Here is a 24,908-nt window from a genome sequence, read left to right as displayed (position 1 = left end):
TGTCTTGTAGAATTTTCAGGCATCAGGATGTTTTTAGCATTCAAAACTGCTGCTTCTATCATCATTTTTCTGACGTTTCCTTTGTCCTATTATGCAGTAGCCAAATCTACAAGGAGATTGGATTGTAAGAACGATGTTAGAACTCGTGTTCCTGAATAATCTTATGACTTTATTCTAACCCTCTCATATAGTTAATAAAAACAATAAAAGAAAACAACATGAAAATATCAGAACCAATTGTTACTATTTGTAAATAGAAAAAATGTCTATGTGTGAGGACAATGCATGTCTATGTAAAGAAACAGTATGTATTTGCAATAAGTGTGAAAATTATAGGTTATACGTATGTCAGAGTGAGAGTCTAAGTGCGTGAGAGGGTCAGAGTGACTTATGTCTCACATGGCCTTTCATTTTATCATCCTACTTTTAACTGGACCTACATTTTTCTTTCTTCAAATCAAAACTGTATTTCGCCTCATTATCACTCTTAATCAAGTCCTCTGAGAAGTCGAGAGGGTGAGGAGATGGATAAGAGGGTGGGAAATGTGGGAGGAGGTAATTTTATTCAAGCAGGTCTTATAACATTTACAGTGTATGATTTGAGGGAGATGCAAACATAAGCAAATGTGATTGTGTCAGTGTTTGACTAAGCTGTGGTGTACTTATGCAGAAGAGGCTTTTAGAGTACAGTTGTGTCAGCATATTATTGTCTGTATCCTGGTTTGGAGGAGAGAATGCTGTCAACCCTCAGTAAACATCATTTTCAAGGGCAATTTTCCAAAGAAGAACTAAAGGAAATACCTCTAAAAGTTGTGCTTTTTTCTTGTCCTTTTGTTTAATCATTATTTTTAATATTTCTTGTGTTTTTCCAACATGAAATTGTAACACACGTCGGATAAATTTTGTACTTTGGAAAATTATTGTTTAAATATTTTTCTTTAGTGCTTTTGTGTTTGAAAGTGACATGCAAAGTGTAGTTGATGAGCATGGGGAACTGGGGTCTGCCAATTTCCATTAAGGCTTTGCACTTTTGAATTCTCGTAACATGTTGCAACTTTTTTTGTGTTTAAATTTCCTTTATTAAAATTGGCCTAATTAAAAAATTAAAATTACATTCATGTCTTTTTCTTTTCTTCTCCCTTGCTCTCAGTGGTGAGCCTTGTAGGCCAAAGCATAATAGAGGCTTAATAAACTTAGCAAATGTGTTTTGCCTGTGGGAGGTGAGTGGAATATTGACGATATGTGGCTCTTACGGTACTAATCAAAGGTACCTGATTAAGTGGGGAATTAGACATTGTTTGATCAGACACGGAGTGATTTAGTAACTAAACAGAAAATACACACATTTTCATATATGTTGGATGTATCCCACAAAGTACTAGGATGTGTGATGTGTTTTTTTTTTTTTTGTAGCTCAGTAAAGTTGATGGTTTCCTGTTGCCGTTGTTTCACAAAATGGTGTATAGACAATATATGTGTATATATATTTAAATTAAATTAGTATTTGTTTGTTTTTTTAATTCAACAATAGCAAGGCAGTGAAGCTACTGTGCCACAATAATCTGAGGAATAGAAAGAGCTGTTAGTGGCAACCAAAATATAATGGATTTTTCCCTTAGCAAAGTGTTTCTCAAACTCTAGCTTTCAGCACAGGCAAAGTATGAAGATGTAAGAACCAGTGAACCCTGTGCATTGTGCATGGTGATACATTACGACACTGTTTTTCTGAATATTTCTCACTTTTCCTTTAAATGAGTGAAACCCTCAAATTTGCTGCTCTGTGTTGCTCTGTTGCATCAGCCAATGCACTGGCATTCATCCTATGATGTGGGAGTTGAGTGTCAATCTTTGAGTCTTTGTGTCAGGTGCTTATTCAAAAATGTATACATTAAACATTAGACTAAATTTGCTTAATCAATTAAACCCAAACCTACTCTTCTTTGTCTTTCAGCTGCTCTCTCTATGGGCCACCAGACTAAATCATTCTTCTCTATCTAACCCAATCCTCTGTATATTCCTTGCTTACACCAATCACCCTCATGCCCTCAGTATTTTCATCTATTAACCTCCTCTTTGGTCTTCCTCTAAGTCTCTTTCCTGGTATCTCCAACCTCAGCATCATTTTACCAACATAATCGTAAAAACATAATGTTTTTATTCCTGATTCTATCCAAAGAGGACTTCGACATCTTCATCTCTCCTGCCTCCACTTCCTCTTCTGGTCTCTTGCTCTAACAGTCTCTAAACCATGGCTGCTGTCACCACAGCCTTCTACAACTTTTCTTTCAGTTTTGTTGACACTCTTGTCACAAATCACACCTGGAACTTTCCTCCACCTATTCCCAAATGCTTACACACACTTCTTCATCTCTTTCCCATACTCTCTGTTGTTTTGGACTGTTAATCCTAAGTACTTAAAGTCCTCGACCCCCCCCCTCTACTCCCTGTTACCTCACTGTTCCTCGCATTTACACAGACATACTCTGTCTTGCTGTGACTGACCTTCAGTCCTGTTCATTCCAGAGTAAACCTCCACCTCTAGATGTTGTTCAGCCTACTCCCTGCTTTTACAAAAAAAGACAATGTCATCTGCAAACATCATGGTCCACAGAGAGTCCTGTCTAACTTCATCTGTCAGTCTGTCCATGACCGCAGTAAACAAGAAGTTCAAAGCTGATCCTCGCAGTCCCACTTTTACCAACTACACTTGGATGTTTTGAAGAAAGCTGAGTCATGAGACAAATATTGAAGAGTCAGATTTAAGCAATGTGTTACTGTTTCAGAATGTGGAACATAGTACTAAAACACACAATCTATTTTGCATTATCTGTTGTACAATTTAGTTTGTGTAAAAGCATAGTTATGTTATTCAGACTATAATTTAATTGTAAATCATAAAAAGTGCCCATGCTTTTTGTTGTTTAGATATGATCACTGATCAAATGCAAACTGGTAGCAACATTGTCTGTGTGAATCTTGTAAATAGTTGTCATTGAAGATGTCTTTCTCAGGATCCCATTTTTTTTTAAACGGTTTGATCAAATGAACACAGCACTATGCGGTTCAACAAAAGAATTGCATAAAAGCTAACATTTTGCGTACGAGGAGTTGTGCAAGTTGTATTTTAAGTCAAACATTAATATGCTGTTTACCCTACTTGTCCATGCTGGCGCGACTACATGAGGTGCTTTTCATTTTGCAAACTTTTGCAACTTCATGTCATTTCTCTCCTCACAGCATGGAAGTCTTTGGTTTTGCAATTTTGCAGTATATTTTTTGCTTTTTTAAATGCATGGAGATTTGAAAAGGGCAGCCCCCTAGAGGGGCTTCGAATGAAGAAATGCACAATGCAGAAGATTTAACTTTTTTGTCCTTTGCTTTGTGTCATTGCTCTTCACAGCCCAGAAACAAGAAAATAAATTAAAGAGACGTGATGAAAAGCATTATTTGCAGTTATTGGGATGTTTCACACAAAAATATGAAAGACAAATGATTTTGTGATTAGTCCTGGTACCTGGTGCTCAAATAAGCTGTTATGAGCAAGAGTTAAACTTTATGTTATGTGTATGAGCTGTAATTGCATTATCCTAAACTCTTTCTCCACTTTTACAGGTTCTTCTCTCTTGATTACATTGAAAGAGGAGATGGATGAAAGAAATAATCAGAGGTGTTTCTCCTATTGAGAAAAAAAGACAGGAGAAGCAATAAGAAATGCTTTTGTAAGGCTGAAATTGCTGACACAAGTAGGAGAATTGAGCATTTTAGGGAATTGCTTTGAATTAAATGGATATATGGGTCTTCTGCATATTAGAAATAGATGTTTAAAGCAAAAGCACATAGGAAAGAGCAAATTTCCTCTCCAAACGATGTATGAAAAAGTAGGAAATCGCAGCAATTTAGACAAATTGGAAAACATTTTCAAATAAAAGCTATAATGGAGAAAAGTATGGTAAACTGGTGGATAACGTGAAGGAAAGCAGAGTAAAAGGATGCAGACAAGCAGGCAGCTTTTAGACACACATACACACATAAGCAATCATGCAAACACCAACAAAGGTCACACTGCCATTCCCACCATTGCTACTCAGACCTACTGGTAGTAAAATGCTCCATTTCCCATTCAAATTAAAGTGTCAGTTAATATTAATGTGGAAGTGAGGACTGTCAGACACACAACATTCAGACACACAAACAGAACGGAAGTCACAGCTGCAAACACCAACCAAAATTTAAACTCAGGCTTGGTCGATTACTTGATGCCAATAGTGTCACGCTCACAGGTCACAAAACCAAGAAAGGATGGAGATGCAAATGTGGCAGTCTGTTTTTTTTTTTTTTTTTAAGTGGAGCAAAATGCACCAGTGCTTCTGCTCCAGTATATTTGCTTTTTTGTGCAAACTGCCCTAAAATGTGTGCCAGCATTAGACTAAAATGCTTACGTTTTTGTTTATTTCAGGTGGTAGTTTTTTTTTGTTTTTGTTTTGAATGAGTCTTGTGGGGTCTGTTTCTGTGGGCACATGTAGTTACAGATGATGTGCATTTTTTTCTTCTGTTGGTCTTTACGCTTCGTGTTGGTGCTAATGGGAACACACAGAGAGGGATCAAATATTCCCTATACATATACTTTTAAACTGACAGGAACGCAGGCTTGGCACCTTTCTGGGGAATGCACACACACACACACACACACATGCAAGCAAACACACAAGCAGAACACCTGGTCAACCATAAAATCATAATGTCAAACCTGTAATGCCGCTAGATAGCAACAACCACACACGGCCCAGCCTCTTATACAAGAACACACACACAAAACTAAAAAGGCAGGGGACATAAATGTGTTCATCTCTTTTAAAAAAAATCTCAACCATCATTTTATCAGTTTTACTTGCAGCAGAAATGATAACCCCAATTCTGCAACGTTTTTTATAACGTAGGTTTTAAAAAAAAAAATTTTCTTTCTCAAGGAATGTATTTTTAAAGGACCTTTTTTAGATTCTAAAACACAGTGAGTCATCTTCAGCAGCTTTACATAAGCAACTGCTAGTGTACTTAGTAAATGTGATCTAGGACTTGATCAATCCTCAGTGGATGATCTGCATCAGAAGGAATGAGGCTGAAAGACCCCAAACCCCAAAGAGTCCGGGAACATCATAGATCAAGCAAAAATCTTTACAGCACGGCTCAACCTAACCTGAAAAAAAAAAAAAGGAGTCAGAGAGTGGACACTTCTGATTCCAGGAGAAGAATCAAAGCCCACTTGGACAGGCTTAACAGCAGTCTGGTCCCCACTCCTACTTCTGGAAGAACTTCATTTTTTCATCTATTTAAAAAGGTCTAAAAGGAAAGTTGAAAAAAAAATCACTGTCTGACAACCCCTTTAAAGCTCTTATAAGTGCAAGTGAATACATTCAAGGACAAAGCAATTTAGACACAGCCTCCACCAGATAGCAATAACTACACTTATTAAAATCATAAAGACATACAATAACACACTCATCTAGCGCCATAAGGGAGTAGACAGGGCACAACGAATGGTTACATAAATCTTTCTGTTTTCTTCTCTTGTTTTTGTTGTTTTTTATACTTTTAGCCGCTGTAGTTATTCTTGAAAAAGTTGCAATACCAATAACACATTTCTTTCTCTGCTTCTTTATCAATGGATATTTCATTTTAATGATTGAAGATATTTTTGTTTCAACCGAAATGAAGTAAATTCACTCGCCACTTTTTCACAAAACAGATGCTGCCATACTTTTATCGAGGAATCAGATTGGCCAGTTTATAACTAGAATAACTTGCACCACAGAAAAAATATGGGGGGAAAAAATCAGGTATAGCAAGAACATGATAAAAAATATATCAGAGAAAGATTGGTTATTCTGTCAATTATAATAGCTGTTTGTTTCTCAATTGAAGTCAATGGGAGTTTGGCCTCTTGGATCCAGCATGTATGTCCTATTTAGAAGGAGGGTCACTTTCTTTAGTTCTCGTATACAGTGAGTAATTTAAATGCAATCCTACTTTCTGTTTTTTTTTTTTTACTATAGAATTTGTTGTTCTCCTGAACTGTGTCAAAATAGGTATTGATTTTCTTTATGCCCATACTTTCTTAAAAACACATAACAGTTTCTGATGCTTGGTTTTAATTGGGAAAGCACCAACTTGAGGAACTGAAACAAATCAATACCAGATCAACATCAACTGGGCCTGAATGTTTGTGCTTTACTATCCAGAAATACTGCACATAGATTCCCATCTTGTATACTTAAAGCTAATTTATTTTAGTCTACAATTTTTATCAGCCGTGTTACAGAGTAATTCTAAACACTGTCTTTTTGAAATGACTCATCATATTGCACCTAGAGTTAGTTCTGTTCACAGTTGCTTAAGCTACCATATTGCAACCATGTGCTTTGTGTCTGTGCCTTTAGACACATAGCAACTGACAGCGATCCAACCCACAGCCTTAATTAATCTACCATGTTGATGTTTGAGTTCATTAGGCTGTAGCTAATTATCGGAGCAAAAAAACATGATGCTTTGTTTATGTATGCTGCAGTGTTTGCTTCCCTATCAGTCTGTGTGTGTCTGCAGTCTGCCATGTGAGTGTGACAGGGCAGAGATCAGCGCCACAGAGGATCACCCTGTCAGTTTCCATGTCTCTTCGTCTTCCCCTGCGGCGTCACTCTTCTCCCCTGCTCCATAGATCAAAGAACTGCCACATGCCTCAATGTCGTCTCTCTTTTTTTCCTTCTTTCTTCCATCTCTACCTCTCTTTCAATCTGAACCCTCTCCTTCTGTCACTCTATCCTCATATCCAGCTTCCTGCCTGACTATATCAGCGGGGATTTTGATTCCATTACTGCTGAGGTCAAGGCTTTTTATGCAGACAAGGTGAGTGGAGCTAAACTTACACACATAGGTGAGCACTGTAACTACTAAAGAGCCAGGGGCTTCAACATCTTGTCAAACTCAATCTAAAAATAAGTCAAAAGACTCAAATGAACAAATGTGCTCCTTGTCAGAAACTTTACTTTCTTCCCAACTTCTACAATGTAGACTTTCTTTTTAAATTGCATTCCAAGAAAGGGAGGAGGAATTTAGGTTTGTTTTCCATTTTGTCAGCTTTTGTTCTACCAAATGCCACTTAGAAAGCAGACAATACCGATATCTGTGCAAAGCTTTTTCAATTACCTGCAGCCATCTAATGTAACTATACCAGTTGGGGCGGCTGGATTTATTCAAGGGGATGTTGTAATCAAGAGCTGGAACGATTATGTTGACTGAAATGTCATGATTGAAAGTTTTAATATAGATATGTGCCAATAACTGTCACTGGTATCCAGCAAAGTTATAAGTTTCTCACAACACAATTCACTTTATTGTTTTTGAAACTGTTTTTTAGATGCAGTGTATCAGTGAATTCTTTACCTTTTTCTTGTTTTTTTTGTGGCTGTATGTAAGAGTGCAAAAACTGACATTCAACGTTTTGTCTACTTGAACAGTTTGCTATTATTAAGTCCCAAAAATGACCAAATTATGTCAAAACAGGAACATTTCTGAGGCATTTATTGAGATTTTGCATGTTCCCTGCAGATCTGTTCCTATTAATTGGCGCTTTGTGCTGTCATTCAGATGAGTGTGTATTGATGTCATTTTATAAAATCCATCAATATTATGGATAGGTGACAGTCTTGTCAGCCATGTTAGCAAAGCAAAGCCCTTTCCACATTCTCTTGCACTGTTATTTTACCCTTAGAGTTTTACCCAGGTGCCAGTGTGTTGCGTTTTCAGTTGTCAGAACACATTGCACACAAGGGATGTTGTGATCCTATGCTGGCTCACCCATGAGCAAACAAGAAAGATTTCTGGAAAAAGCTAAATGTCACATCTGAAAGCAACTTTTCAAGCATTTTGTTAGAAGCTGAGTCGTGCTGAATAGCTGTGAGTGAAACAGAATTTCAGTTATAAACTAGATTCAGCTTTTTGCACTCTTTCAAAAGAACATTGAGACACAATCACCCAAAACTCCATCTAGTGTTATCTATGAATAAAATTTCTTTAATCCACCTTTCTTTTGACATTTTGCCGCATTAAACATAACAACAGTACTTGAAGCCCCACAAAATTCCACTATGGGGCTGTGTAGTGGTTAGGGATCTTGCATCACAGCAAGAAGGCCCTGGTTGAGATCCCAGCTGTGTGAAGATGGCGTGTTTTCCTCCCATTCATGTTTATTTTATTTTTTCTCTGGGCACTCCAGCTTCCTGCACGCTCCAAAAACAGGGATCTTATGACTCTAAATTCTCCCAAAGTGGGAATCTAAGAGTGTGTAGTTGTGGGACCCTGTGACAGTCTGGCGAACTGTTGGGGCCTACCCCGTTTTTGCCCAATGGTGACTGGGATGGGCTCCAGCAACCCTGTGACCCAAAAAGGGATTAGACAGGTTTAAAAGATGGAGAAATGGATGGCAAACAGGACATGATCCTAGCAATTCATTGAAGGCTTGTATGTTCCCAACAGATCTGCTCATAGTTCTCATTGTACAATATTTTTTATAAAATATTTCTAATTTAACTTCAACATAAATAAATTCAAAGTTTAAATAGCTACCAATTATGACTGAAAAAGATTAATACATTTTGCATGATTTTTTTAATCCTTTCATTTATTTGAAGCCAAAGTAGTGATTTTTTTAAATTAAAATTGCTGCTCATGTGCACACCCACACAACACAGAGGAAAAAAATAATGTTCCCAAGACACTAATTTAATTTAATCAGCATAACATCATGTTTTTATTTTATTTTAAATTAAAAACCAATTAATAAATGCCTATAAAAAAACTAAAAAAATAGTCAGCTCCTGCATCAAACGCTCGGTATTTTGTAGGACCACCTTTTAAAAAGGCCCATGTGTGTATAAAGCTTGAGGGGTTTTGTATCTTGTACAACTATGTGATATTACCACTATTCCCATAATGTTATCACGCCTAACCACAATGAGGCACAGACATCACAGATTGCAGAGTGCCATCAGTTTTGTTACTTTTATTTATTTTTTTATGTTCTCATTGCATATCTTTCTTTGTCATCCTAATTTTTTTCATAAATATTACACAGGTTGTTGGGGTGGGGGGGGGGGGGGGGCAGCAAATCCTTTTTTCTGTGGGAGAGAAAGGACTACTATGGTAATTCTTTTGAATGAGAACAATAGGGAAAGTTTTGAGGCGTTCCTTCAGAGATTTGCTGCAAACGGTGAATAATTCTGCATAAATGGAAAATCGAGAGAACTGCAAAGCATTCACAAGGGACAGAGAGAGAGAGAAGGAGAAAAAGGGATGGAGAGATGATGGAAGAGAAGGATAAAGCGGAAACGAATGGATGCGATCAAACGGAGCAGAGCGAACAAGTTTGTGGGAACTCACTGTTCCTTTTTGTGTGTGTGTGTCATTGATGAAGGGAAGTCTGTGTGTTTTAGGAGGAAAGTGACACTGAAAAAAGAAAGAGATAAAGGGCGAGAAAGCCAGAGCGTCCTTGTTTACCTACATGTTGCGGTTTGGGGCCACTGGCTTGAAACTCTGCATTATTCAAAAACACAACCTGCAGGCAGCTAGACAACACTAAAGCACTGATTTAGCCTCTCTTTATGTCTCCATCCCGCTATTCTTTTGTCCTTCTAATCCTTATCTCAGCCTGGGTTTTTGCTTTGCTATCTCTGAACATGAACAAATGCTGTATTGTGTTTGTTGCTGTTGCATGATGTTTTTTTTTTTTTTTACCTTTCTTTGTGTGCATAGGGTTGCCCGCTAATAGAAACAGCAGACCAGGATCTAACAGACTTCACCAAATGTCTTGCGGTTATGCTGGAGAAGATTAAGGACCAACAGTTACAGGTAAACTATGCTTTAGTCATTGAACCAGACAGTTTGACCTACAATGAAAAACTAAAATATTTGTTTCTGAAGAAGTCTCATCATTTGTTTGGTTTAATAAACGAAAACATTGCATTTAAAATGCATCATAGCATTTCTTTTCATACAGTGTCTCTATAAAGCATGACCATTTAGTACCACTATGCAAGATCCAGCTCTAATGTACACACTGGGCATGTGTGTACCTGGGTTCTTGAACATGTGTACGATGTTCACACTGGACCTGATACTTGGCATGAACTCACAGTTGGAAGAGTCTCGGTGCCAAATGTCATTGGGGTGAAAATCTTCCGAATCTTGCTCCCAGCTTTTCCTTTCACAGCTCTATACAGATATATGAAAGACTTGGTGTCAAGGAATTCTGGCCAGACACAAACCATAATTAAAAATTTCCCCTTTTATGATCAACTTTGAAACGGTTGGCACTTCCGTGAATTTAAAAGTACACTATCCATTTGTCACCACGAAATCGGAGTCCCTAATTGGTTAAAGTTCAGCTGGCTTACCTTTCAATGAGCATTCAGTGAGCATGCATGCCTTAAAAACTTAAATAGCTATGCATCATCGCCAGAGTTTTGATCACGGAATCACGAAATGCACGTTTGCATAGACCCATCATTGAAATGGGTTGCTTAAATGCGTTTTGCCGAGCCCGGTGTGAACGTAGCATAAGAATCATTTAGTTCAAATATTCTTTGAATAAAAAAGGAAATAAAGAGATAATTACAGATAAAGAGGAAAACATACTACAAATTGCACAACATGCTCCAACTGTGTCACAAAAAAGAAAAGCTGCAGGTTTCTTAAAATAATCTGAAGATTGACAATAGAGACAGTTACTGGTTTAGCAGCAGAGTGTCCAAGAACGATCTTGTTAGTGAGCATACACCACACAACAGTGTGTATAGAATGAAGTGTTTTTGTCAAAAAGTAGAGTGATAAATTGTGTTTAATTTCTTCTCATGCATGCAAATGAGGAGCAATTTGATTTTGGATGGCTGGTGTGGTTATTAAGCCAATAGGGAACAGATAAAATGTTCCAATACCTCTGCAGGAACCTGCACATGTCTAGTGTTTTTTTTCTTTTGTCTGGATAGTTTGTTGCTGCTGGCTTACTTTCAGAATAAAAGTCCTGCAACGTTGGAGTCATCCAACTCCAACAACTCTTTGAGGCTTATTTTGGACACGGAAAAGGGTTGTGTTGCCTTGTTTTTGCAAAGGTTTTCTGATTTTGCCTAATTTTCTGTTTTTGTGGTGCTTCATAACCCTTTTTGCCTGTTTTCATCTTAAAATTCATTAAAGAAGCATTTGTTTTCAGTTTTTTGTTTTAGTAAGTCATTAAAATCTTGTATTAATTGCTCAGAAAATGTAAGCTCTTATTTGTAAGAGCTTATATTTTCTGCAGAAAGGAAGCATCTTATTCAGTTATGCAGAGGTTTTATAATGTCAACAAGTATTTTATGTAACTTTTTTTCTTAAAATTTGTTCTAAAAATTTCAAACTCATTTCCTCTCAGAAGCATTCATGATTATCTGCTTGTTTGGCTTCTTTGAACCTCACCATATATATATATATATATATCTATACATGCATATATCAAACTTCAGATGATTAGTCATGACTTGATTGGGAAAAAAAATACAAATAAAAGTTAATGAAGATACATCTTCATATACCTGTTTAGGCATCCACATGTAAAAGACGGCATTATAATTACACTTAACTGTAAACAGATGTATTTGTACTTGTACCTACCAGACCTGACACATTAAATCCATCAAATGTGCAGTTTGGCAAAAATAGATTCAATATTTTCTTTAAAAGCAGTGGGAGGAAGCAGACTTATTTAATCCCACCCCTTATGTTGAGGATAGCATTGTCCGTTTGTTAGGAAAAGTATAATACCCCCCCCCCCCCCCCTTTTTTTTTAAACTACCAGCACCACATTTCTGGCTACGTGTACAGTCCAAAGACAAGTTCGAAAGACACTTAGATTAGGAACATGTTCTTCTTGTCTCTGCGAAACGCATAATGTCACCATGCCGATGCTGTCAATCTCTTCAACAGCTAAATGAATGTCTTCACAGATTTGTTTATTCACATAATGTTTGCAGGAAGATATGTTGCAAACCTAGTATTCTCTTTATCTCTCTTTTTAACTGCTGCTTTCCTTCCATGGCATCTCCTTTTTGGTTCAGGAGTGATTTGTGTATAGCTGCAAAAGTCAGTGGGTTTTGCTTTACTTAGAGTTATAATAGGTAATTTGTAATAAGATGTCCCGAAACACACAAATCATTAACAAATGCTTGACAGGGTGCAAAAAACACAAAAAAAACAATAATTCTTAAAAATTTTGATTGACACTAAAAGGCAAATCTGTATCCGAAAATTTTGACCAAACCATGTCATAAAAAATAATATTTAGTCATTGCTTTATTTGACACCATTTGAGTATCTAGTGTTTCCTGAAATTCGTTTAAGAACAAACATATATATTTGTCTGATGGAAAACAGTACCATACCATCTTTATTGGATTGTAATATAGGTTTCCATGAATTTTAAAGCTCATTTATGAACCTAACTTGCTTTGCCGACTGTCCTTTGGCTTTTACTTTAACAATGTTTGGCATAAATAAGGTAATAATCCTTTCAGCAGTTTTGATAGAAAGGGAAAGAATCATTTCTACAACAATAAACCTTTTTTTTTTCTCCTTCTTGTTCATATCTGGATATAAATGTCATAAAAATGCTCCTAATCTAAATCATAATATTCAGTACTAGAACAATAGTCATTAAAAGTAGCTTGAAGTAAGTTCTCATCTGCTGTCTTAGTCTTTAGTGTTTTCTACAAAGGCGTTTATTCTTCAGGTGCTTTACGAGGTACTCTGAGGTCAGAAATGTCTGACTGTATGTAACTGCGTGTGTGGGCGAATGAATATAACACTGCCTCTATTAAAGAAAGAGATATTATCTTATTATTTCCAACAAATGTTGAAAAACTAGAACCAGATAACTGTCATTTACATATAGGAAACAAAGTCTTATCCTGTTTTGAAAATTCTACCTACAATTATTTTTGGTCTAATCTTACCTGTTATTGGGATAGTATAACATAATTGCCTGATTGTTGAATTTTATGCTAAAGATTTTTTTCTGCTGGATTTTAGGGTTTATATGGTCTGTATTTAAAATGAATTGAGCTAAAACTGCTAACCCAGAACTAAAGACCATATATGGGGGTAGAAAAAAAGACTGACCACTAAATTGAAATTTCCACTTTTTTTGTTCCCTTTTCACAACAACTGTCCGGTGAAATGACCATTAGACAGCAGAAGCATCCCAATCTACCTGTCTATCTCTTTCTCAAGTCTACCTTTAACCCCAAAATACATAAACTCCTCCATCCAGGACATACTTCTGACCTTTCTGACATTCATTTAGCCACTTCGTAATCAGTTGTGATCTGCCCCAATGCAAAGTGGTTGTCCTGGTTTTATCAAGTCAACATGACAGAACAACTGTGTCTGCCAAAAACTGTGATAACATGCTGTGGTCCCTAAACCAGACCCCGCTGCCCCAACCCCAGTCTGTCTCTGGTCCATAAAAATGATGAAAAGAAGCAGAAATAGAAGACAGTGTACAGCTGGTCCACGGTTCCACGACAAGGACAAAAACCACACAGTTGTTCCTGAAGCCAAGGTTTAACTGCTACACTGATGTAATACTTTAAAAGTTATGACTATGAACTTTGAAGAATAGATAGACAAAAGTCCATCAACCTCCAAATGGTTTTGTGGATAGCTCTTAAAAGAACTATTAAGGTTCAGTCCTTGGAAGACAAGACAGACAGCATTATGTGGGCTTCAATGGTCCTGCTTTCTCTGTAGAATAGTGGGCGATGAAGGTGTATCTTACTCAGAGATCTTCTATTGAACTCTTCTCCGGTGGCCACAACCTCCCTCACTTTAGCCTCCTGTCACATTTTGCTACATATCATACCAATCTTCTCAGTCCTGGTCAACAAGTTCAACACGAGTGCGTGTTTGACTGACTTACTATCAGGCCTCTGCGGGGCTGATGTGCAGAATCTGGAGTGATGAAGCAAGATAATTGGAACAACACCTAGGCAGTTGTACTTAAAGGACAAATATTGAAAACTACAGTATAAAGAGTAAAGAACATTTCACATAGCTTTCTATAGGATTAAATCAACCTATGACAAGATTTGCATATTTCAAACTTTAAAACCCATCTGACTCTGTCAAAGTCTGTCTCTCACTGATGTGAGTTTGTTTATGAACTGTTGTTGTTTACAGATCAGTCTCTGCTTAAAGGGATGTCATTTAGATGTTAAAGTAAATCATTCCAGTTTTCTTCCACCTTCATCTCCAGAGACAGGAAGTTGTAACACATTTACTTGAGAGAATTATTTCTGTTCTAAGGAAGTAAGAATAGGTTTACTTTGAGCTTTTATGAACTGGAAGAAGTTGAATACACTGAAGTGTAGCTCAGAGAAGTTAAGTCAACAGGAAATAGAAATAACTGTGACAAATGAACACCACAGGAGGTTGCTATTCAGTTATTTAAAATGGTTTGAAAGATGGCAAGGCATAAAAACGGAAATTAACATTTGTCATTACAAAGAAAAACAGCTTTATTACAGTTAACTGTGCTGGTAAATTAAAGGAAGAATAGTATTTTATTGTTTACAACTGCCTGATGATCTTTGCTTTTTTATAATGATGGCATGCATAGAGAAGTAATGCATAGAGCTAACATTTTTTTATACCCTATTCATTTAAAAGAAAAAAAAAGATCTTTGAATTTGTTATCTATAAAATTTAAAGTTTTATGACACTAATTGCAACCTGTCCTTATCCAAACGTTTGACATATTTAATACTTTGCTGCTGAAATGTCTGTGCCATTATGCTTTCATCCAAGAAGCTCTCTGACACCCTCAAAATAATTTTTAATGCCCATGGAGAAAGGATGGGAAAAGATGTGACAATTTTCAGATCAGTTGGTTTGATGTGAAGAACGTCTCCAAAAACACAAAATTTTCGGTTATAGAACAATAACTACAGAAAAGGTGACCTAATCTTATATGCAAAAACCAGCTGTTTGAAATTATTTGCACAGGACAGAATATTCATCCTGGTATATGTGTTTGATTCTAAGCAACATTTTACAGATTCAAAAAAAAAAAAAACTCACTTGAGTAGTGAAGCTTTGCAGTGGAAATGCTCCAGTTTTCTTTGTTGCCTCGGGTTCCGAGCCGCTTCTATTGGTTCAACCATGAATTTTGCAGTTTATCGAAGAGATCTTGAAGATGATGCCACAACATCTGTCTGTAGGTCGAACTCAAGCGGGTAGACGGCTCCTTAGCAGGATAATGAACCTCTCTGCACGCCCTCTGTGCACAAACACATCCACTGACAAATAACTCAAAACTTTAAAGGGTTAGGGAATGAACCAATCTGAATTGACATTGCATCCTGTGACACATGGAAGAACTCAAAAAGGTATCTGTGTGGGAAAAATCTTAATATGTGTGATGGTGTGTATTTTATGTTAAAAATATAATTACATTAGCAGATCTTACACTTAAAGTTATGCCAGAACTATCAAGGTATAAGGGGAATATCAGTTGTTTTTGCAAAATTCGATATGATTGTGTTTTAATTCAATACTGCGGCACAGTGAATCTTATTAAACATAGGTAATGTAAATATTTGTTGCAGCTTAAATACAGGTTACCTAAGTAATAATAATATAAAATTGGAATTTCAGCATCTGTGTGATTGACAGTCCTCAGTGTGTGACAGCACTTTTGCTCTGGAGTCCCTGTTAAAAGAGTTTAATGCTGTCAGCAACTTTGCTGCTTGGGGACTTAAAAAGAAATAACAGCTGAGAGCTGTAAATATTGTACCGGGTGGGATGAAAGTTTAGCCAGTCTTAAATTCATCTGCAAAGTCTTGGGAAATACTTCTATTCTGAGTTATCCATTAAGCTCACTTGATTTACATTTATTATTTTCACCTTCATTTTTGGAGACATAATTTTGTTTACTCTAAATTTAATAGAGTGCGTTCGTGCTTCCGTTAATGCAGATAAGCTTTTTTAGTTCGCTGTTCTTGATATGTCAATATAGCTTTGTGACATTAGATTTACTGTTCATACTTTTGTGTCTCGAGACAAAAGTTAAGTAGCTACTGCTTAATTTTAAAGGGAAACTCCTAATTCAAAAGATAAACTGCACTACTCATATTAATGCCAACATAAAGATATTAACAGAAGTATGTTGACATTTAAAGGTTTATTGAACTCGGTGAGCCTGAGAGCAATTTAATAAGTTTCATTGTACTTTTCTACCTGGTCTTTTTATGTGCTTGCATTAAACAACTATTTTTCCCTGTACACTATTGAGATGCATTTTACTACAGTTTAATAACAAAAGCTCCATTTGTCAGGAAATCTTAGCTTTATTTCCTTATAGTCTAGGCATTATTCATCTGGAACATTTATTCTTCTTATATTTATTGATTTACATGATGATTTCTCTTTGTTTTCAGATGTCTGTCATTTTTATAGTAAACCAAAGAGCAGCACCTGAGCCCTGCGGTACGTCTCTGTACCTTATTGAAATCTGTTTATCATTTCAGGTGGACACAATTGTGACTCTTGGAGGTTTGGCAGGAAGAATTGACCAGATCATGGCTTCTGTGGAAACCCTTCACCATGCTCTTTACATGACACAACTCCCAGTTTTGGTCATACAGGGAACAAGCTTGGCATATCTACTAAGACCTGTGAGTAAATAAAAAACTCAATAACTCAACTCCTCATTAGTGGCCGCAGATACATGTTCAGGAAAATGTTAGTTATTTCCCAACATGTGGAAATAATGGCACACAAAATATTGTAACCATATGATATTAGCTGAATTAAACTAATTTGTTTCTATCACCCTTTGACATTATCAAATTAGGGTTTAAAACAAAACAAAAAAACTGTTTTGATCCAAGGTCATTTCTGCTGGGACAATGTCTTGGAGGAGGTTAATGAACTTGTCTATTATGTAAAAGAATGTTATGAGCAATCCAAGAAGAGATTGATTGATTGATTGATTGATTGATTGATTGATTGATTGATTGATTGATTGATTGATTGATTGATTGATTGATTGATTGATTGATTGATTGATTGATTGATTGATTGGTTGATTTCAAGCATTGTAGTCAAAACAATAAAGAATTCACACAGATTTATTAAACTCATTACAGAAATGATGAAATGCATAGTTAAAAAAATGGGGGGGGGGAACAAAGACACACTTAAGTCACATTTGCTTAATTAAATATAGTGATCTTTAACTAAAGTCACGTAGAGCTTAATTTATGGCTTGAAAAGAAGAGATCTCTGATTGATGGGTTGCCATATTACCTGGTAAATGCGTTTTATCAAATTAAAACCATGAAAAGCAGATTAAGGCATCAAACATCAAAGAATGTCACATCTAACTCAATGGATTTCAGTGTAGTTCATTACTAAAATCATCAATGTTTTCAAGTAAAAACATTTGGATAAACCCCTGTAAAACTCAAAAACGTAAACAAAAACGGAAAATAAATTTAATTTCTAATAGTGTTAGTTTTGAAGTATTCTGAAGTATTCCAGCAGACCAGCACCTTCTTGTTTCTTTGCTAAACCCATATTTCCTTATCTCAGTTTTTCATTTCTTCTCTCACTTTGAACTGTTTTTTCCCCTTACTTTCACCTTGATTGGAGTGTTGAAGACTCTGTTCCTATAAAGTAATCACTTCAGGAGCACACACACTTCTCTGCTCTTATGATGCCCCAATTTGCTGCCGTGAATGTTGGAGTTTCTCTTTCAGAGCTGCCAGATTGTTTTTCCTCTATGCCAGCCACTTTCTCTTTGCACTCTGTTGATTGAGTTTACAAGTAAACGGAACGTCCTTCATTAAGAACACGTACTACCTTCTACCTATGGTGCGTCTTTTGCAAGGAACTGACTGTCACAGTCTTGACAACGCCTTGTTGTACCATAGGCACACCTCTCTCCTGCATCCTCTACATACATCTTGTCATTATTCCAAAAGCGTGCTGTCATTTGCTGCTTCATACTTCGACACCTCCAATTAATCTTACTTCAGTGAGGGTAAATTAAGCTCATTTGTCAATGCAGCTGCAATACGCCGGCGACTGATGAGCGCAGACACTTGTACATGAAGGTGAGTGCAACCTTCGAAAAGCCCGGTGCTGTTTGTGTAAGTTACATCTGTAATTAAAGTGTTGACAACTTTGGTGGATTTCACCACCACTTGTATTGCATCCAATCACAGGCTCTTTACCTATTTGTTTCAGGATTTATTGGCACAAACAGAGCATATGCTCTAGTGTAAACAGTCAGAGTTAACAAAATAAAACTAAAGCTCAAATAATCATCTTTTTCCGTAGATTTGTCAAAAGTGGCATTGGGAGATAGGTTAATCTAAAACAAGAGTCTCTCAAAATTTGCTTTAAGCCTTAAAGAATTAACATTTTAATTTTCCTTTAGACCTGCTCATTTTACTGAAATGAATAGGATATTTTTTCCTCATTTTGAATGAACTGTAGCGTGTCTAAATCTAAATAAGCTCTGATTAAATCAGCTGTTTGTTCTACTGCGTGTTTCTCGCATAAGATGTCAAAGCATTAATGTGGCATCTCGGGGAGATTCACAGAAGTCATGTATTTTCTATACCTGGCTCAGGGATCTGCATGACTCTCAAATCTCTTATTTAAATTTTTAGTAGAGACACTTTAAAGACTGCAGTTCTTTTGATTTAGAGTCCCCGCTCAACAAAAGAATGTTTTAATCAGTTTGAGTCCCTGGGAAGTGCTAAATTTACTCAATTTGAATCCTAAAAAAGACAGGAAAGGAACTGTAAGGAGTTCATCAACTTTTCATTTGCAAGCAACTCCAGAGGGTCAAAGAGACATCCCCGGGCTCTCTAGATGCTTTATTATAGCAGGGTTACAGAAATGGTAGCCACGGTTCCACCTAACATGCTTTGACACCTGTTTCACAGCAGCGCAAATCAATTCCCATTTAATTTAGATAATGAATTGGCCTAAACAAATTAGTTTTAAAAAATGATACAGATTAATTTCTGCAAAAGATTGGGTAAATAACATTTAAAAAAAACAATAGGTTGCAGAGGTTTTCCTAGCTAAACACCACATTGATGTGGAATTGATTCAAAAATGCATGTTAGGCTATTAAATTATTCTTAACTGACTGCATAGTCATTCGCATTTGGGGTCCTTGTCACCTGTTGACATCTGAAATAGACTTAATAACCAGGAAATCGTTGTTCTTCACTCCTACAGTTTAAACATTTTTAGTAACTTCAATAATTTCATCTTTTTAGCACAAGCAATGCTAAATTTACAGAGACTAAGAAACTAAATTGCTGCACTGTGGTTTCCTTTGATCTGACCTTGATTTAAATAACTCAGAAGAAAAGGGAGGTTTAAAAAGTTCATTCTTTTTCTTCCTGTTTTTAAATGTGCAATAATTCAATTCAGTTTCATTTCAATTATATTTATATAGCCCAATATTACAACAATAGTTGGCTCAATGGGCTTCATACTGGTAATTGGATAGGAACATGAAATCAAGAAGTCATAGAATTCAATAGGTAATGGCTAAACTTAACTAAACAGACTAAGCTAAACTGGGCATCCCTTCCCTTAGATCCTCCTTCTTGGTAAGTAAAACCCTAAAAAAAACAGATTCCAGGAAATAAAGAAGAAAACTCAGGGATGTCAACAAGAAGGAGGGATCCTCTCCCAGGACAGACAGGCGATGTACCAGGACTGTTAAATAGGAGTTAGCTTATCTAACTCTACAACTACATGTTTGAATAGTACAGCAGATGAGCTTCATCAGGATGGAACTTGGGGATGGCTGGGGGTGTGAGACGAGAGGCGAGGTTCACGGCCAGGACAGGAGCAAAGACGAAACAACTGGAATCTGGAATCACTCCCACTCCCTTCCGGGGGAGCGGCAGGGACACCACATGAATGCCATGCACCAAACATGGCGTAAATGGCGTATACTTATATAGCGCCTTTCTTCCTACAAGGACAAAGCGCTTTACAGTCACAGACCCATTCACCCAGTCACACACACATTCACACACACAGTCACACACTGGTGGTCGCTCCGCTGCCAAACACAGGCGCCCGCCTACCACCAGAGGCAAGGTGGGGTTCAGTGTCTTGCCCAAGGACACTTCGACTCATGGGCGTGCAAGGCGGGAATCGAACCTGCAACCTTACGATCATGGGACGACCGCCCTACCGCTGCACCACGGCCGCCCAAACAGAGGCTTTGAGTACTAAATGATAAATAAATGATCAAGAATGGAAAAATTAAATATGCTGTATGTTTTCACTGTCTTTTGTATAGATGGGTTGTTTTGTTTGACAGTAAAGAATCCATTTTGTAATGCATTTAAACGTTTGCTCATCTAAAATCATTGAGTGTGCATTTCGTCCTTGATATTGTGTTAACTTGTACCTAAATGCTTGAGACCAGCAAACTGATAGCAAATATTTTTAACTCTAGCTAAAGAATAAATAATAAATGGATGCTGATTTGCATTCATGCCTATAATAGATCTTAAAGTGTACTTTTTTTCTTTATTTTTCTATTTTCCTTGTTTTTTGTTTTCTGTTTTTGTTAAACATTTATGGCTACATAAATGCACATTACCATGACTGGCAACTTGCTGCAAATCCGTAAAATGTTAATTCTACTGAATAAAATAAAAATGGTAAAATTTCTATAACTTTACAGTGTTTAAAAGGTATGCGTTTTGTAAAGCTTTATTTTTTTATATATGGTAGCAAAAAGCAAATTAAAGACATTTTTATATTTCATGGTTTGTACTTTTGTTTTTGTTTTCTTTTTAGTTTGACATTAGAAGGATAAACTACTATTCAAAAGTATAGAACACAACACAAGACCTAAATGTTACCCAGTATTTATCTGTCAGGATGTTTCTAGCTCAATATTGGGATGCATCTTGTGGATATCTGCATTAGTCGGCATAGCAGATGGCACTGATGCTCTTTCCAGGTTATTTGCGGCCACAATGGTTCCCAAGTTAAGATTTTCAAGATTTCTTTTTGTTTTCTTTTCTTTTCTTTTTTCAGTGTATTGTGAAATAGGGAAATTGTGCCTTGGCCTTTTTTTGGTCAAAACAATGTCATTTATCTCTTCTGGTGTTAGCAGATTAAAGTAATTTTGTAGCTTAATGCATCAGATACTTGCTTTTGCTTTTTGTTTCCTAGGCCTAGTTTCTCCGAAGCAAATGTGGCATTTCAGAAGCTTGTTAGTATTTGCTTTCTGTGTAGATCATTTCTTGATATATGGCATCTTCCTCCAGAGAGATTTGCTCATCTGCCTTTCAGACACCACCGGGAATCATGCATACTTGCAGCTATTTATTATATTGTTACTTCTATTCTTTTTAAGACACTGGAATATGTGACAATATACTCTTAATATGTGATATTTTTAACAGTGTTTTTGCATTAAACCCGGTTGTCAGTGTAGCTCTTTGTGTCAGAACAAAAATTCCTTCGACTTTCTGTCACACACACTACAGTGGACTATAATTCAAGACAACAGGTTTTATTTATTTATTTATTTTTGTTTTGTTAGAGCAGGGTCCTGAAAATGGGCTGGTGTTTTGACAAGAGCAATAATTTAATCAAATGAGCCTTGTTCCCTGTTTGCAGAGGCTCAGTTTCTTCACCGAGGACAGAAAAAGTTTAAGACTCCTTGCTTAAACTTTTATTTCTGCACTCTTTCCCATTCATTTATCACACCACTTTCACACGAGCACACCCTCACTAATCCATTCACACCTTCATCCTTTGTGCCAGCAGGGCAGCCACAGACTGGCAGTGAACACAGGTCTTGAAGGAGACTGGTGTGGCCTCATTCCGGTGGGTGGTCCCTGCCAAACAGTCACCACGGGGCTCAAATGGAACCTGAGTAAGTCCCTTCACAGCCAGTTATTAGTCTCCAGCTTCTTTTGCTACACTTCTTTTGCAGACTCATTATACATAATCTTACAGTATCTAGAGATGCAGTGAGGTGTTACAAGTCTGATATTCTCGCAGAGGTTTGAAGACCGCAGTGATTTTATTACCTTAGTGAAGCATTTCAACTGCTTTAACAAATGTTTCCCAATGAAATCCAAAAAAATTGAGTATTATTTGTTGAAGATACATTACATACCCCAAGGAGCTCCCCGTATTCTTAAGCGTTATGAGGTAATCCTATCGGACGCTAATCTGAGGGCCCCTGAGGTTTCACCCTACTTTAGCCCATAAGGCCAGCTGTGCTCTTAATGAGTTGGCACAGACCAGGCTGCCACCCACACGCAGCAAACCTGGACCTTCTGTCAGTGGAACTGTATAATGTGTGGATGTCTCCTGTCAGTTTCTGCATGTTCCTTGGAATCTGTGCGCCTGAGCGAGCACAAGCACGCTTGTTTGATCATGTTGTTGTGTGTGTTTAATGACGCGCATGTCCGTGCACTTCCAACTCTGCTGATCAGCTTGTTGTTTGTGTATGTGTTGAGATAAAATGTGTTGTATAGTATGTTTACTTTCCCCACCTGTGCTATGGCCTTGTGAATAGTAATGAGTGGGACTGAACACACGAGAATCTTATGGAGATTAGCCAGTGATAACAAGATGCATAATTAACCACATGCATATTTAGTTGGCTTGGAGTAATGATTTCCCTCTGGGTTGAAGGAAGGACCAGAATCTGAAACAAAAAATGAGGAATATCTCTTTTTCTTCTCTCATATCTGACTTCTGCACGCACAGTATCTGTTTTGGTGTAACTATAGTGCCAAACCACCTTCTACTAGTTTTTGTGTTAGCTTTGATTGTTTAAATTCGAATATGTGCAGCAATTTAAATCCAACTTACTTGAAAAAGTCAGAGCAGAGCCATTCAAGTGACACTAAAGCTTTTTAGAAGTTCATTGAAATGATACCCTTCACTTGGGTTTCAAAGCTTTTCTGAAGCCTATATCTTTTTCTATAGAAAAAGTTGTAGGCTGTGGACCAATGCAGCGACTTTCTGGCCCAGAAGACACCTTTTCATTTCTTGCTTCCAGAGGTTGTATTCAATTCTGCTTTCAAATAGGGATATTCTGTTGAAATTGACAATGTTTAAATCTAAGCTTCAATTTTAAAGGAAGTTGTTGAGCTGGCCTGGTTTTGTTTTTTCCAAATTTTGTAACTGCTAAGTTTAACAACTGAGATGGAAAATGAAAGTTAGATTTATCTTAAATGCTTTGATAGACTGGTATTTGATTAGATCCCATTCGATTCTATTTGATTCAATGTATCTGTTCTATTATTACATTGTACAAGGCAATGAAATGCATTACTGGTCTAACCAGAGTGCATTAGCAGTAATGTGCGTTCTATAGTTGTTAAAAAAAAGTACAATACATACAGTAGATGTGACATTGAATAATAAGAACATGATATACAAATTGTTGTCAATATACAAAGTTATTTACACAATGTACATGTAGGGTTCGAATCCGGGCTGCTCCCTGTTCCCTTCTCTACTTCTGTGCCGGTCCCATGCCCGGTTGCTTTGACAAGGTTGCGTCAGGAAGGGCATCCGGCGTAAAACATTGCCAAGTTTACCATGCGACTTGTTCGCTGTGGCGACCCCTGATGGGAAACAGCCGAAAGAGAAAGAAGACATGTATGAATTTACAGATAAAGTTTACCAAAAAAAAGGTATATTTACAGTTTGTGTATGAGCAAATCTGCTACAATGGATAAATAATATACATGATACAGGACTGTGTGAATGGAGCAGAGAATCGGAGTGGGGGAGAGTTAACTAAGGAGAAAAAACAAGAAATCAATATATTTTTCTAAGACAATTGTTTATGTTCCCCAAACAATAGTAAATATACATTTTGCAAATATGCAAACACTTACCTGTCTTTACAGTGTGAGTGGGAAAAATATTTAGTGATGTCAGTTCCAGGGTACTTAGAAAGTTGGACTAAACCAGGGGTGTCAAACTCTTTTTCACTGAGGGCCACATCAGCATAGTGGCTGTCTTCGAAGAGCCAGGTATAACTTATACATGTAACTAAATGTAATGAATTCATGTTAAATACTGTTAAATAATTCATTATTTATTTATATAACTGTTTTACATGACAATTGCAGTTGCATAGAAAACATGTGTTTGCTTGTTACTCTCGCAAAAATCCATTTAAATTTGATTCTGTCAGGTTAGGTGATATTGACAGTGTTTAAGTCCAAATGTATAGTTGCCCAATTCGATATTTCAAGTCTGATTCCCCCTAGATATGAATAGATACACACCATTTTTTTATTTTTATTTTAAGAAATCAAAAGCTTTTATGCTCTCGTGGGCCACATAAAAGGACATGGAGGGCCACATTTGGCCCCCGGGCCTTGAGTTTGACACATTTGAACTAAACCATTGTTAATAAACTGGGGAGGATTGATAAGCTGTAACATGGTTGAACAAAACTGAGGGACGTGATAAAATGGTGCCATTTTATAAATAATCAATGTATTTTTCTCATATTACTTTTATTTGGGTAAAAGTAGAAAGATAAATTATCACATTTAAAAATAAAATTAAAAAAAACTTTTAGTTTCTGGCTATTATTTATTTTATATTCAATAACAAAAATAGCTTTGGTCAGTGGTGACAAGCTCATAATTTTTACAACATGTGTGTGGATGCAATAATGCAGAGTTCCAATGATCTTTCCATTTCACAGGAAAAAATACTTCATGTGTAAAATGAGAATTTACCACTATTTAAGAGCCATATTCAGCCACCAACAGACTGACTGAGAGAATGAC

The 24,908-nt window shown here is 36.7% G+C and overlaps 1 protein-coding gene across 6 annotated transcripts in view; it reads left to right on the top strand.

The window, feature by feature from the left end:
- tpk1 (thiamin pyrophosphokinase 1) overlaps positions 1–24,908 on the top strand; it is a 70,612-nt gene that overhangs the window by 23,875 nt on the left and 21,829 nt on the right. For 3 of the 6 annotated variants that reach the window (XM_011488835.4, XM_011488836.4, XM_078938972.1), the window contains exons 5-8: positions 6,825–6,897; positions 9,802–9,897; positions 16,602–16,748; positions 21,901–22,012. In XM_011488835.4, the coding sequence (XP_011487137.1) occupies positions 6,825–6,897; positions 9,802–9,897; positions 16,602–16,748; positions 21,901–22,012 (428 nt within the window). The remainder of the gene's footprint in view (positions 1–6,824; positions 6,898–9,801; positions 9,898–16,601; positions 16,749–21,900; positions 22,013–24,908) is intronic. The other 3 variants (XM_004080990.5, XM_078938973.1, XM_078938974.1) reach the window with 2 other exon arrangements.

The sequence above is a fragment of the Oryzias latipes genome, chromosome 20, assembly GCF_053564925.1.
Source record: "Oryzias latipes strain Hd-rR chromosome 20, Olatipes_Hd-rR_3.1".
NCBI classification, from domain to species: domain Eukaryota; kingdom Metazoa; phylum Chordata; class Actinopteri; order Beloniformes; family Adrianichthyidae; genus Oryzias; species Oryzias latipes.
Note: the sequence above shows the minus strand (reverse complement) of the source record. Positions and strands in the feature narration are given on the sequence as shown.